This window comes from Ammospiza nelsoni, chromosome 13, assembly GCF_027579445.1.
Source record: "Ammospiza nelsoni isolate bAmmNel1 chromosome 13, bAmmNel1.pri, whole genome shotgun sequence".
NCBI lineage: Eukaryota > Metazoa > Chordata > Aves > Passeriformes > Passerellidae > Ammospiza > Ammospiza nelsoni.
In genome coordinates this window covers 18,930,175-18,945,453 of record NC_080645.1, presented here as the reverse complement: position 1 = coordinate 18,945,453, position 15,279 = coordinate 18,930,175, and the positions used below count along the sequence as shown (strand labels likewise).

The 15,279-nt window shown below is 45.5% G+C and overlaps 1 protein-coding gene across 1 annotated transcript; it reads right to left on the bottom strand.

The window, feature by feature from the left end:
• Positions 1-233: 233 nt before the first annotated feature.
• WFDC1 (WAP four-disulfide core domain 1) lies at positions 234-15,025 on the bottom strand. Its single transcript, XM_059481697.1, has 7 exons — positions 14,773-15,025; positions 9,457-9,655; positions 8,008-8,091; positions 5,496-5,636; positions 3,983-4,024; positions 3,135-3,209; positions 234-2,364 (listed from the first exon to the last, which is right to left on the bottom strand). Exons 1-6 carry the CDS (start codon positions 14,923-14,925, stop codon positions 3,151-3,153), a joined length of 678 nt encoding a protein of 225 aa, XP_059337680.1. The 5' UTR covers positions 14,926-15,025; the 3' UTR covers positions 234-2,364; positions 3,135-3,150.
• Positions 15,026-15,279: the final 254 nt, after the last annotated feature.

Below are 15,279 nucleotides of genomic sequence, written 5' to 3'. Positions count from 1 at the left end.
GAGCAGAGCAGCTGAGGACAGCTCACCTGCTCTGTGTTTTCATTTCAGTGTCTGAGTTTCACATTCCAGTGTCTCACTGCTGAAAACTGGTCAAGTCCCTTCTGTGGCTTTTGTTTCTGAGTTTGACAATTAATAATTTGAATTAACCTGGAAAAATCCCCCTGAGCATTATAGCACCACTATAGAAGGGTGATGGCTGTGAAACACCCAGTAAACAGAAATTCGTCATCAAATTATTAATTTTCTTCTTTTTTTTTTTTTTAATTTAATTTCTTTTGCAAGCAGAACATACCTGTACTGTCCCACCCAGGTGGTCAGGTATGTGCTTCTGCAGCTACAAAGAAAACAGACACTGAAGTGAATGTGTCCACTCAAATCAAGCATCTTTTGGGCTGCTTTGAGAGATTAGGCTGAGATTTGAAGTTTTAATCTTTCAAATTTGTGAATGCACACCACCAGTTTTTCAACTAGCTCCTCACAAGGTTTTAGGAAGTTTTTAGTTTAAAATTGAACATTTTGGCATTTACCCTTTGGCGCCAGCAGTGATCATAGGAGGGCTTTGCTCATTTAATCAGAATTTGATTTTTTTTATCTGCAGGAAGTAATGCTGAACAAAATCAATGCATTTCACTGAGCAGCACTGAGGAGCGAGGCTGCAGTAGGATAAGTGACAAGTTTCTGGTCTGAACACAGATTGGAACTATAAAATATGGATTGGAGCCTGGACAGCCTGGTCTAGTGGAAGGTGATGAGCTTCAAAGTCCCTTCCAAAACCATTCCAAAATTCTCTGGTTCTGTGGCCCCTGTGTCCAAGCAGGAATTAAGATCTCACTGCAGGAAGCTGTATAGGATAAAATTCTAGAAACAGCTCTGTCCAAACATGGTGCTGCATTTAATATCTTGCACTTTGAAAAAGAGTGAGTACAACAAATGGAGATATTTAGGAAAATGTGGAGCCCTTCAGCTGCTCTTTGCTCTCAGGAGTGTGTTTAGAATAGGAAACAGAAGAGCACTTTGGCACCTTCCCTCTCTCCAGCTGCAAATGTCATGTGCAAAGCATCAAGAGTTTTATAGGTGTCTTGGATTTGGCTTAAACTATTTAGTGAGTGGAAAAAAACAATCCTGTATTTTGTGAGTGGAAGCAGGGGCTTGCATTTGTGAATTGGGTATTTATATGCAGTGCTACTACTGTGCAAATGAAAATGTTAATTTCATTCAGGCAGATGGGGACATGGACTAAACCATGGAGCAAATGTGGCTTTTCTGCCAGACAATTCTGGTTGGTTTGTCACAATAAATGCAACTGTCCCTTCAGGACTGCCAAGGAAAGGAAAAACCTTAACAGAAAATGTGTTTTCCATTGTATAATGGTAAACAGCTAAAAGAAGCTGTGAGGCCCAAATACAAATATCCAGACTTTAAGGATTTAGGGAAATCAACACAAAAGGTACAGGACTCCTGAGGAGCAGTGGCCCATCTGCCAGACAATCCTTTTCAGCACACAAATTTATCCTGGGTTTGATTTGCTAACACATTTAACCAATTATCCAGACTTCAGGCCTCTAGCTGAGGTTTTGCAGGTACAAACCCCCAGATTTTGTGAGTATTAACTGTGCTGGCTAAAAGCAGCACATTACAAAACCTGGCATGCATTTGTGTGTCAGCCTGGATATTGTAGGAAGGAATCTGTTCCATTATTAACTCTCAATCTGCAGCTCACCAGACTGAGAAGAGGAAAGTAACCTAAAAGCATTTATAAAGCTGCTTTTGCTCCTAGCCTAAACTTCCTCAAATTTTTAAAACTTCAGGTTTAGCCATTTAGAGTGGGTGTCAAACCTGGTTTTTATCTGGATGTAAATAGGAAAGGAAGAAGGTTTCTTTGCAGATTTCTTTGAATTTTAAGCTGATGAAAAGGCTTCTTTAAAGGGGTTGTTCCAGGCAGGCAGGCACTGGATTTGATCCAGAGAACCTCTTTAGTCTCATCTATTTTAAAGCAACTTAGAGATGATATTTAGGTAGAATTCTGACGTCACATGGTTGTGTTCACAGGCCTGAAATCTGAATTGGTCACACAACAAGCACACAAAGGGCTGGCTCTGTGTCAGCAGTCTGATCATGGCACTGTGGCTTACAGGGATCCCTTGGAGCTGTTTGCATTTCATTTGTAGAAGGGCAGCTGATAAGCAGTGTGGTTTCCTTCAGGGGATCACATTTCTCCCCTTCCTGGTGGGGTTAAAACCTGGACTTTTCCTTGGATAATGAATTTTTCTGTCAGTGATGGGCAGGGATCAGGGGGTGCTGGAGATGTGGAGATCTGGGACCAGAAAGCTGCTGGGTAAAGCATTCCTTGACAGAGTGGTCCAGCTGGGTGAAAACCAAACAACAAAAGAGAAAAAAAAAGAGGAAGAGGAATTAAAATATTTATCCTTCCTAGGATGTTTGCACAGAACTTGTCCTTAAGTAGCTGAGCAATCTTAACAGCCAGCCTGACGTAGGTACAACACTGAACTGCTTTGTTTTCACAACTCCCAGCTAAACCCAAGTTAATCTTAAAGTGAAGCTGAAAGTGTAGAGAAAACCATTTTGGGACATAACTTTTGGTGTAATAAATATTTTCATTCTTGCTTGATGCAAGGCTGATAAAACAGACAGAGCTTTTGCTGTTGGCTCTGACAGATCACTGTGCCTTTGCTCACATCAGTGGGTGCCACTGCTCAGCACAAGTGTTCACACACAGAAAATTATCCCACAAAACCCCCCCATGTGCTGAATGATTTGCAAGACTGACCCTTTCTGCAGTCAGAATAAACAGAATAAACAGCTTTTAAATTTGTCTGGCAGGCCCAGTTACACCTGTGCTAGAAGAAGCCCCTAAACACAAAGTTTAAAGTCTTAAGGAACACCAATTATTTTTCATCCTCTAGATGCCCACAAGGCAAAAGTTCTGCAAAGAAATCAGGTGTGTCTGATGGAATGAGAGTGTTTCATGCACTTGCACAGGGTTTAAGGTGCTGTCCTTACTCCAGCATTTTGCTCAGAGGAAATACCACCCTCAGACAATGTTTCTGTGAATGATTGCATTCCAAGCACCAGCTATTTCCACCCAGCTTTCCTTTTATTCACAGGGCACTTACCCAGGCACACCTTCAATTAGCCCAAATGCTTCTGCTGGTTTTTCACATAGCCAACCAAATTGTTGGAATTGCTCCCTGTAAAACAAACATCAGCAAAGTCAGGTTTTGGGTTGGGCAGTGGAAAATGGTTTCTCGAGGTTCCCTCAGCAGTGCAGGTTTATTTTATCATTATTTAACAGATAGCTGGGCTAGCCCACGCTGGAAGAAAGGAAAAGAAATCCTCTCCTGGTTTTATCAGCCAAAGTGGCCAAATTGGGCTGTTTGGAAATCTTATGTCAAAGCTGCTGTCTAGTTATACCTGAATGTCACTTCCAATCAGATCCAGATCCAAGAGGGAGGAACCAGGAGCTTTGGAACTGTGAGGAAAGATATGGGACATGCTCCTGCTTTCTCTGAGCCCCAGATTTGTGAGAGGGACCTGAAACCTCTGGGGGAATTCACTGGGCTCCACCATCCCTTATCTCTTACCACAGCCCAAGACCCTGCTTTTGACAGAGTTCTGTGTTCAGCTTCGACACAGAGGAGTCCTTGGCCAAGAGCAAATCTCCAAAAATATGCTTAAAAATAATAAAAAAAAAGATTATTGGACTGGGTGGTTCCCCTGGTAGTTTAACTCATTCTGTCACAGCTGAAAATTCTGGTTCTCAAGAGTCCGCACTCAGGACATCGTAGATCTTAAAATAACATCTGACCAAGGCATAGAGAGTTGAAGATAAAGAATATATTTTTTTTCTATGTACAAACCTTCATTTCATAAGGAGCAAATTCCTTGTAAGCATTGCAAGAATGATAAAGCTTTAAATAACAACAACAACAACAACAACAACCACTTCATGCCAGCAGCTTACCAATATATTCCTTGTAATACTTGTGCCTCAGGTTGTGTCCATCTGGAAAAGAAGGTTCATGGTGAGAACATACCCAGTCAGCCTCCATTTTTTGTGTTAAACTCTGACCTGCTGTGTACAGCACAGAGAAATTAGAGATAGGGAAATAATAGCCTCACAATGAGGGACATAAAAGTCCTCTGTGGCTGAAGTAATTTGGGTTGCTATAAACCTCTTATAAACTGCTGAGATTACTGAGCTCTGTGGACACAACTCATTTGCCATAAGAGTGGGAATTGCCACTAGCATTTTATAACCTTTTCAATAGCTACAAGTCAAGGATTCAGAGGCTTTCCCAAATGAAATAAAATTTGGGTAACTTTTCAGACCATCTTTTAGCATTTTACATAATTCAAGTTCCAGGAGGTTGTTCTGTTTGCCATTTATATAATTATTTAAGCCCTTAGAAATACTTCATGTCTAAGATCCCCACAGTTCTGCATTACACTGGTTACTGTGGATGTTATTAAAGAAAAGGTTATAAAAGAGATGATGGAAAAACTCTTAATCTGTTTTGGAAGCAGCTGAGAGACCTGGTTTGATGCTTCTCCTGTTTTTTACAGTGACCAAATGGCAAAACTGATGTCTCATGTCTCAGCACTTAGGTGATTTTAGCCCAGTGCCAATGTACATATCCTACCATTCACATGCTATGAGCTTTCCTGGAAAATATTTTGGCATGTGTGAAATTCTTTTTTGGGCAAATCCATCAACAGAATGAAGGCAACAAAGTTTTGTATGCAGAAAGCAAAGTCAGAAGATAAATCTGGAATTTAAAACTCAGATTCCTCATTGAAGCATGCAGTAACTAATAAATATTTCTAATTTTTGTGCTGTGTAGTAACAGCACAGGCAGACACAGCCCAAGAGGACACTGGCACGAGTGTCCTGGTCCCTTCCTTTCTGCTTCTGCCCTGCAAACATCAGCATGTACGAGAAGTTTTTTCCATTCAAGAGAGAGGGGAAAATGTGGGAAATGGATTTGTAGAGAATTCTCAAAGCCTGACAGAAAGCTCACACATTGTGCATCTGTATGCAAACCTTGAGACAAGAAATGCTGACTTAGAAATGGAATAGAACAGGCATTGCTGAGAGAGAAATGGAGCTAGAAACAAGTTTCAAAAGGTGGCCTTGCAGATCAGACTGGATACTTTGCAGAAACAGAACTGTGAAAGATGCATTGTAGTGGGAGCCATGAGGGGTAATTTTAGATTATTGGCTTTAAGGCATCTGCAGCATAGTGTGGCTACAGCTGATAGGCCAAGAAATGCTTAAAATGTATTGTAATTAAGAAATTAGCACAATCAGAAGTTAGCTTCTCATTGTGATGGCGTGCATTATACGATCTGTATTGTCTCACCCTTCACCTTAGACCGAAAATGGAATAAAGGTTTTTAAAACGCATTTCAGCTGCCCCATCCGTGAGTGAGAAATGGCCTCATCCCACAGGGGGAGGTTTCCTGGCCTGACCCACCTGGGTTTCCCCGGAGCTTGATGCACTGGCCCCTGTTGGGGATGCCCTCGGCCGTGTTGCCCGGGTTGATGATGTGGCACTCGTAGCCCGTGGGGCAGTGCAGGGGCTCGTCCCCGTCCTCCGTGGTGCTGCAGGCCTCAGCTGCAAGAGAAACCTGTCATGCTGTGGCACCCACAGGGACCCCAACACGGCCACCACCCCACCTCAGGCTCCTTGCCATGGGGGCTGCCCCCTCCTGGCACAGCTCAGCCCCATTCCCTGCACAAACCCTCCCCACAGTCTGTGTGCCAGCTCTGGGGTGGGCACCACCCACCAGTGATGCTGCAGGGTTTTAGTTTGTATGTGTTTCATGTATTTGTAATCCTGCAATTCTTTGATGTGGTGCCTTAAGTTTTAGCTTTTGTATCTTTCAGATTCTGTACTTCATTGGTGTGTGACTCTGAGCTTCATATACAGTGTTAGCAAGTTCTCCTCACAGCTCAGTCAGACAAAACAATCCTTCTCCAGCCCAAGGACACCATTGCAACTTCAGGCCCAGAAAGTGCAAACAACAGAGAATTGAGGAGAGCAAACTGGGAGGATGGGACTGAAGCTGTAATTGGACAATTAACCCCAATGTGCTAATGGACCAAACTTATAAAATTGTGAAAACTCATGACATGTCCATCTTGGGTGTAGCCATGGCCAGGCTCTTGTGCTGCCTGCCCAAGGTTATCCTTTGAAGGCCTTTTAATAAATCCCTACTTTATTCCTTTAACTCTGTTCCAGGCCAGCCTCTTTAGGCACCAAATGTATAACTCTGAACTCCACACACAGTGTGAGCTGCTGCTTTCCCATTTTGGGCAGACACAACAATTCCTCTCCAGGCCTGGCAGTCAAGGACACCTCACTGCCTCAGGCCCCAGAGATGGAAACAAAAGTGAGCTGGGGGGAGCAAACTGGGGTAAATTACTTCATTACCTGAAGCTGGAATTGAACAATTAACCCCCAGTATGCAAATGGACCAAACTTACAAAAGTTGACCCACTGTCCATTTTTGGCTGTAGCCCCTGGGGGGCTTTGTCTGCCCTAAATGTACCTGAAGGCCCTTCAACAAATATAAACAAACTGCTTTTTATCCTCTTAATTTTGTCTGACCTCTGTTTTTAGGTAGCCCAGAGAGGCATCAGCAGTGCCCACCATGCAGGATGATCCCCCCATGGGTCTGCTCTCCCCAGGCAGGGATAAGTGTGTCCCACCAGCTCTGGGCTGGGTGAGGAGTTGGGAACATGAGCAGGAAGCTGGCATTGTGCTGCTGTGCTCTCTGCTCCACACCCACAGGCCTGCTGCTGAATCCAAACCTCAGCAGTGACTCACTGTGGGGTCAGGCAGTGCCACCCCTGTCCCAAACAGAGGTTTCACCACTCTGACCTGGGACAGGCAGCAAGTGCAGCTCAGAATGGGAAATCAAAGCAGGACCTGGGCAGTGTCTGTGGCCATTACATGTACAGACTCTGCAGGGCCACTCCTCCCTCTGACTTTTAATTTCAAGTACCTCTGCTTTAATTCTCAAGCCATGACTGATGGTTCTTGCTTCCCTAATTACTCCCTCAAGCTGAGATGAAGGTGTTCAGATAAGAACAAATAATATAAGCATGACAAGGATGGATGAGGAGGAACCTATTTTATCTTGTTTCTAGCTGTGCAGCTCCAATGAGCTGGAGGCAGAATTTTCTCTTCAAGAACTTGGAGTTTCCATAATAGATGAGAGTTGAGGCTTAGTGAGTCTAAAACCATCTGTGTAAGACCAAAGAGGGGAATTTATTGGCACTACCTGGATCTGACTAAAGCTGATCAAAAGCTGGGTTAATTTTTCCATGAAAAACCCAAAAACTTCAGGTGTCCATAAATCTAGGAATGCCTCACAGAAGAAAACTTCTCTTCCCACCTCCCCACTCCCTTCTTATTTCAATTTTAGGTATTTAAAAAATTAATTAAAGCCCTTTTCCTATGGAATGAACCTGAGAAGCTCAATCTCATTGTCAGTCTCCAAATTTAGATGCCCCAGTTGGCACAGCTCTGCAGCAGTTTGCCAGGGCTCCTGTCCAAGTCACCTTCAGATCCAAGAGCCACAGCCCCAGCCCAAGGCATCTGGGTGAGGAGGCCACTCTGGATTAAAGGATCTCCCATTCCAAGTCCACCCACACTCTATCAGGAAGCTGGCAGAAAATTATGTGTATGATGACAAAGCCTTTTTCTAAAAGGAAGATATATCTCTCATTATTTGAGGAATGGGTACAAGCCCAGCACCCTGCAGCATTTCTAGTGCTCTGCTGCATAATCCATATCCATAAAAAGTATTTACTGCAGCAGAAAGCAGCTCCCAGCACCACACAGAGTTATTCCTGTGGAAACTCCAGACAAATACCAGCAGCCCAACATCCCAGGCAAGCTCTGTGTATGAGGGATTCATTCATTCTCCAGGGCCTTTGTGGGATTATGGATATTGCAAAGACAAAGAAATGTCCTGTACCTTGTAAGACTTCCTCTGGGCCATCCAAAAGCCACCCATTGCCTCCCAGCCAGCGGGGCTTGGGCTGAACCAGCCAGTCCAGGACTGCAGAGACAGAAACAAGAGACCACAGTGTCAAGATGTAGAAGACACAGGGCACAGAGTTATGGAAAAGTCATGGATTTCCTCTAAGGGCCTGTGTGGAGGCTGCCTGATGGATTAATCTGATTTGGACTTATATTTGACCAAGTAGAAATTTTGCCACACCATTTGCTTGTCCTTGGAAAAGAACTGGCCTTGAGTGACTTCTACAATTCACCCAAGAAGAAATTTTATCACACCAGCTTGCCTTGGACACTTTCAGGGATGGAGCATGGAAAATGCCATCCCAGGAAAAGAATTGCCCTTGAGTGACTTCTGCAATTCACCCAAGTAGAAATTTTGACACACCAGCTTGCCTTGGAAACTTCCAGGGATGGAGCATGAAAAATGGCATCCCAGGAAAACAAGTGGCCTTGAGAGACTTTTACAATTCACCCAAGTAGAAATTTTGCCACACCATTTGCCTGTCCTTGGAAAAGAACTGGCCTTGAGTGACTTCTACAATTCACTCAAGTGGAAATTTTGCCACACCAGTTTGCCTTGGACACTTCCGGGCAGTGGAGCATGGAAAATGCCATCCTGGGAAAAGAACTGGCCTTGAGTGACTTCTGCAATTCATCCAAGCAGAAATATTGCCACACCAGGTTGCCTTGGTGTGGCATCCCCACTTCCAGGCATGGAGCATGGAAAATGCCATCCCGGGAAAAGAATTGCCCTTGAGTGACTTCTGCAATTCACCCAAGTAGAAATTTTGACACACCAGCTTGCCTTGGACACTTCCAGGCATGGAGCATGGAAAATGCCATCCTTGGAAAGAATTGCCCCTGAGTGACTTCTACAATTGGACCAAGGAGAAATTTTACCACACCAGCTTGCCTTGGACACTTTCAGGGATGGAGCATGGAAAATGCCATCCCAGGAAAACAAGTGGCCTTGAGAGACTTTTACAATTCACCCAAGTAGAAATTTTCCCACACTAGCTTGCCTTGGACACTTCCAGGCAGGGAGCATGGACAATGCCATCCCAGGAAAAGAATTGCCCTTGAGTGACTTCTGCAATTCACCCAAGCAGAAATTTTGACACACCAGCTTGCCTTGGACACTTCCCGGGATGGGGCACGGGAAATGGCATCCCAGGAAAACAAGTGGCCTTGAGTGACTTCTACAACCCACCCAAGTGGAAATTTTCCCACGCCAGCTTCCCTTGGACACCTTTTCACTCCTCAAACCCGCAGAAACCCCAAGTGCGGAACACAACACGCGCTTCAACCTCCCGTGCTGCACCCAGCACACCTGAAGACCATCCCCACCACCACCCCCATCCCCACAAGCTCCCCTCTCTGCCAGCCCCCCCGGGGCTCCCTGCACCTGGCGGGGGCTGCACGGACTCGAGGCAGGCGTAGATGCAGCCGTTGTAGCAGCAGCGCTTGTGGCGCTGGCACTCGGCGTCGGAGCGGCAGCTGGGCACCTCGCAGGCGCGCTCCGGCAGGCTCTGCGGCGGCGGCGGGCACCGGTCGCTCTTCTGCTGCTGCTGGGAGCTGTGAGAATGAAGAGGGTACTCATAATCCTTTGCAAAGAGAAGAAAAGCAAGTCAGGTTCGCTGTAAGGTGAGTTACGGAACATCCTACCGGAGCCTTTCAAGTTTATCCATGGTGGAGCTCTGGGCTGTGAAATCAGAGACCATTTCTAAACCACGGGACATTCTGGTGAGATCTGTGAGTAATGCCAGCTTTGTCCCGAAGAAAATGAGCCCATTTGCAGCAGAAAGAAGCTGGGCTGCTCACTGCTCACTGACAGGATAAGAGAAGTGTAAAGTGCATTAACAGGCCCAGGAACATTTATGAGGCACCATTCAGATATTTTTCACACTGGGGCTGCTGTAGCAAGAAGCCAAATCCCTGCAGCAGAGGTGAATCACCCCAGCCCACTCCTTTCTCACCTGTGGCTCAACCACTCCCTCACCCCTGGGCTGCAGAAAGTGCTCAGGGCACTCAGGTCTCAGATTTATTAATAACCATTCATAAGCTCTCATAAAATCAAAATTCTGGATTTGCATTTTTAAAAGAGATCAGCCAGGGGTTTGAAGTGAGCACTGCCATGGCCTGAAGAGCAGTAAAGTCAAAAATACACAAAAATGTAAAGATACACTCGGCCAAATCACTGGTGTGTTACAAAATCAGCGATGAGAAACTGGGGTTGTTATTCCAAGAATAAACATGGTGCAACAATCCCCCAGGGGTTTCTAGGAAATTTCACCAGCAGACCATGGAGAATTTGAGGTGAGATTAGCATCCCTCTCTGCATCCTGCTCCATCCTTATTTCTGTAACCCAATGACTCCTTTGGTGCATCTGTCCTTTGACAAGAGCCTTTTCCCACGCGGATTATCCCAAAAGCTGGCCAAGGAGAGGCCATTGCAGGAGATGGAGCATCAGACAGACAGAGAACTGCTGATGTTTTCACTATTAACAGTCTCCTGCCCCATTCCCAATATCAAGAAACAAATTTCTTCTGCTTTTTCCTCTAAAACCCTTCTGTGACATTGTTTTCCCATTAAGTGATAGGCTGTTTAAACCACTAAAAAGATTTGGAAAACCCAATTTTGATGATGCTGAAGGTGCAAGCTCTCATATTAGTCCATTCCTCAAAAGCTGCAAACACTCCAAATTTGAAACATGTTTTAAAATGGAAGATAGTGAAAATACACTTTCCTTGGTTTATTTTTTTTTTTTTGGGTTGGTGGATTTTAAACAGATAAAATTTTCATACCAAGCATAATTTTGGTATATAAGGGAGCACTGAGCAATAAATCTGTGCAGTTCCAAACACAGAACAGGTCTCCATGCTGGAGGGAGTGCTCATCCTGGAAGGTCACAGTTTACCATTCTATTTGAAAGGTCATCTGCAGACGGAAATGGGACCAAAATAATACTGGCAAATAATGGACACATGAAAAAAACCACCAAACAATTACTGCAGTTGCTTCACAGATGATTCAGAACCCAAGAAGCCAAAATTGCAATGAACAGCTGGCTCTATGAATGAAATTTCCGTTGGGGAACAATATAACAGTTGTGGCCAAATAACTTTGTACCTCATGACCTCCCTGCCCATTTTTCTCTGGTCACCTATTGCTCACATCTCATTGCATTCAAAATAAGAATTTTTTACTTATTTTGTTTAATAAACGTCCTTGTTTATGTGTAAACAGGATTCCCTCATTCCCCAAAGTAACCTGGTTAAGGACATCTCCAGGTCTGGGTTATAAGGTTTTTAAAAGCTCTCCCAGCATTCACAGTTTGGCTCTGATTTATTAATTCTGCATATTGTGATGACAATGAAAATTTCTTTAAAACCATTTTTCAGTGCAGGAGGTAAATTTCTGTTTCCCAGGGAGACTTATTAAATATTTTAATGACAATATCTGCCTTAGAGATAGAAACAAAGGGGGAAAGTGCAGAGTTCAGCTGAGGAGCCCTGGAAGTCAACAAAGATGAGGAAGAACCTGGATGGAATCACTCAGTCTCAGCCATAATTTCAATAGGGATGCAGTCTGCCTCCCAAAAATCCCAGCTCTGTTCTGTTATTTGTGTCTGGAACTGGTCCCTGAGCTTGTGTTAAAGCACAGCTCTGCTAATTCACATTCTGCATGGAGCCCCTCGAGGTGGCACATGAGGTTTATTTCAGCCTCCCACCACCAGCTCTGGCCCTGGCAGGTGTTCCCAAACACTGGCCATAAAACAAAAAGAAAATGAAAAAATAAAAAACCACAGTCAAAGGGAATTTTGAATCCTCCAATATTTCCATTAAAGACCTGGAAAATCACCCATCAGTGATGATCAAAGTGGCAAACACCAGCCTGAAAGCAGCTTAATCTGAAGGACAAGACCAAAGTAATAATATGGGAATATAATATGACAGGAATATAATATTACAGGAATAATTTTCTCCTGTTGTCAGCTCAGGATTTGTCATTTTGGATCTGCTCTGTGCAGCTGGAAGAACCCTGCAGAACTGGGGTGAGCTCCAAAAGATGCACAATAATAAGGAAAAGGCTGGAAAGCAGGAAATGCAGAAAAAGGTTTGTGTGTGTGTGCAGGCTCCAAAGGGGAGCTGAGGCTGCTCTGCTCACAGGTTACTCTGAGGATTTGGGGGCCAGAACACAAGGAGGGTACCCCAGGGCTGATTTATGACAGCTGGCTGCTGCAGGGTAAATAAATTGCTGGAAGAGCATTACAGCAGCTGTGAGGAATTCTTCATTTCTGGAAGACTTTAGAAGAAGGCTGGGATTTTTCTCCAACACTTGCTGTAGTTGTCAGTGGAATGAAATCCAGACTGGCCCAGTTTTTCCCAACGGACATGATGGGTGTTTTATGATGAACTGAGCCCACTCCCAGGTATCTCCCTCCCTCTGCCCCTTGGGAACAGTCCCTGGAGCGTGGGGGCTGCAGAACACCAGCTGCAAATCACTACACTTGACAAATGTCCCTCTGTAAAACACATGGATTTGTTTTAAAGCCCAGCTCCTGCATCCCAATGTGGCTGCCAGTTTTTTCTCCTTACTGCAATCCCTCTTTCTCCCTTCTCCAGCCCCATTTCACCTCTCCTTGCCAGCCAACAGCCTTCCTCACCCAGGGTGAATGAAACCCCAGCCAGCTCCTCATCCTCACTCCTGCCTGCCATTCTGCACCCAGCATTTTTCTGGACACACTCCTCCTGCTGCAGCCTCGGATTTTCTGGCTCAGACCACACAGAGCTGTGTCCTTTGGGGTCCCACAGGGGTGGGACAGGTCCCACAGCTCCTGTGGCCCATGTCCCACATGGCTGCACGTCCATGATCACCCTCCATCTGTCACCCCTCTATCCAATGACTCACAAATCAGCTGCTCTGCCCCCAGACTCTGATTTTTCCAACCACAGGGAACACACAGCATTTGGTAGGACAGAAAACATCCCTGTGAGAAAGCAGAGGGGCTGCCAGAACTGCCTCCTGCTGCAGGAGAGGATGCAGAGTAGACGCTTTCCCCCTTGACAAGGCTTGGAGGAGGAGAAAGAAAAGCAGTTTCTGTTTTCCCTGGATCAATGTTTCTGTCAATATGAGCAATTTCTAGCTGAGCTTGCCAGATCAGTAGCACCTGGATTTGGGGCTGCCAGCAAAAACAGCCCTTTGAAGAAGTGCAGGTTGAAAGAGGAGGATATATCCCCAGGGGAGCTGGCTCCTTATCTGAAAATCAACATGTAAATTCCTCTTCTGCTCCTGTCCTATCTCTCTGGGTCATTCACCTCATGGTTCCTATTCAATTTGAGCTTCACTTTGAAATATGGCAGAAGAACATCCAGATAAATGCATTTTCCAGCGATTTTGCAGGAAATTCAGCTCTTTATGTCACCATTTTCTAATTAAAGTGCAAACCAGAGGACACCCTAGCCCAAGAGAGGCTATAATGAAGATTTTTTACAAAATCCTGAGGTGCCTTTCAAACATCAGCACAATGTTTCCTAAAAAATTTCCAGGAGACAGAATTTCAGTTTTCTCATTAGGGGCAAGGGATGTGTGTCACAATTCTGAGTCAGCAATTGCACAAACCAAATGTTGCCATGCACAAACATCACCCTAAAAGTCATGGGCAGAAAAACATCCTTTTGGAATTAAAACTTGCAGAAAACATGGAGGGGTCTGCCTGTGACACTGAGGTGCTGTTTATACACATGCAGTGGCTGGAGGATGCAGTCAGACCTGAGCATAAGAAAATAAAGTGTTTGCACCCAAGCAGTTCAAGGGGCAGTGCTGGTTTCTAAGGGAACTTGAAAGCCTCAAGTAAAAATTTCAAATGTATAACTTTTTTTTCTTTTTTAAAGCAGCAAGTCCCAAAACTCAAGCTATCAAATTATTTTCCTTTTTTTTTTTTTTTTTTTTTCAATTCCCATTTCTTCTGTGACAATTCTTTGGCCCAGACACACCAAGGCAAGCCCCAGCATCACTCCCTGCACTCGCTGCTGTCCCAGTTCCAACTCCAGCACTCCAGAGTGAAGGTTCCCAAAGGTTTTCCAGCAGTACGTGTGCTTTGGGCATCTCTCTCCAGAGGGGGTTTGGGGGTTGTGCCTGTGCCCAGTGCCCTGTGGAGCCTGCAGGCTGCCAGGGGCAGGCACAGATGGTGGCACCCAGGGTGTGCCAGGGCGTGGGCAGCAGCTCTGCTTGCCACAGGGATGGATTTCTGGCATCACCACCCTTTATAGTGTGATGGGCACGCTGCTCTGGCACTATGGGGCTGAGCGCTCTGTGCTCCAGGGATTTACAGAGCCGTGGGCAATGCCCCCATCCCACATTTACCCAAAGTTACCCCAAAAGGCAGCACAGGAGCTGCTCCAAGCAATAAATCCCATTATTTTCCCCGCACTATACCTCTCCCCGGAGCTCAGGGTTTGCATCCCCCTTCTCCCCGGTCCCTTTCCCCGCCGTCCCGGGGATTTTCCAGGGAAATCGGTGCCGATGCCATCCCAAAGCTCCCCCAGCTTCCCCCTGCAGCAGCTAGGTGGCAAAAGTCCCGCGCAGCCTGGGGAAACTTCACGGATGGCTGCGATACCGAGCCAGCCCGCCGATCCAACACTCCTTTATCCCAAACCCTGCCAGGATAACTCCCCCTTTCCTCGGCCAGCATCCCCCGAGCCCCCCAGCCCCACTCACATCGTATTTCTCCGTCATTTTCAGCAGAGCGCGTTTCCACAGGCTCCTGGCACTGCCCGGCTCCGGCAGCACCACCAGCACACACAGCGCTGCAGCCAGGAGCTTCTTACAGAAAAGAGTTTTTTGTATCTCTGGAAGCAGCCTGGAACTCATTTTTTATTTTTTATTTCCAGGGAGAGATGGAAAAAGGAGCCTCGGAGATGTCGGGGTTTGCAAGGAGGGAAGGAGGAGAGGAGGGAGGGAAAGAGCGCTCCAAGCTTTTCCCTGCGCAGCTTCTGGGAAGGCAAAGGGGAAGGAATTAAAAAAAAAAAAAAGGAAAGAAAAGAAAAAAAAAAAAAAAAAGCAAGCACAAAAAGGAGCCCAGAGGCAGGAGCCGGGAGCTGCTGTTGAACTTGTTGAAGTTAGATCAGGTTCTCGGCTCACATGTTCGCACAAAGCTCACTCTCCCCTTGAGTGATGGACGGGAAGATTACTTGGAAAGATTATTTTTAGACCTTTGTTCCCAAC

What these genes read in the sequence shown, in the direction of transcription:
- WFDC1 (XM_059481697.1), bottom strand. Translation starts at nt 14,925, where the DNA reads ATGAGTTCCAGGCTGCTTCCAGAGATACAAAAAACTCTTTTCTGTAAG. An exon ending in GTCCGTGCAGCCCCCGCCAG is followed by an intron (nt 8,092 to 9,456) that starts GTGCAGGGAGCC and finishes CTGTCTCTGCAG; the next exon opens with TCCTGGACTGGCTGGTTCAG. An exon ending in CAAGCTCCGGGGAAACCCAG is followed by an intron (nt 4,025 to 5,495) that starts GTGGGTCAGGCC and finishes CTTCTTTTCCAG; the next exon opens with ATGGACACAACCTGAGGCAC.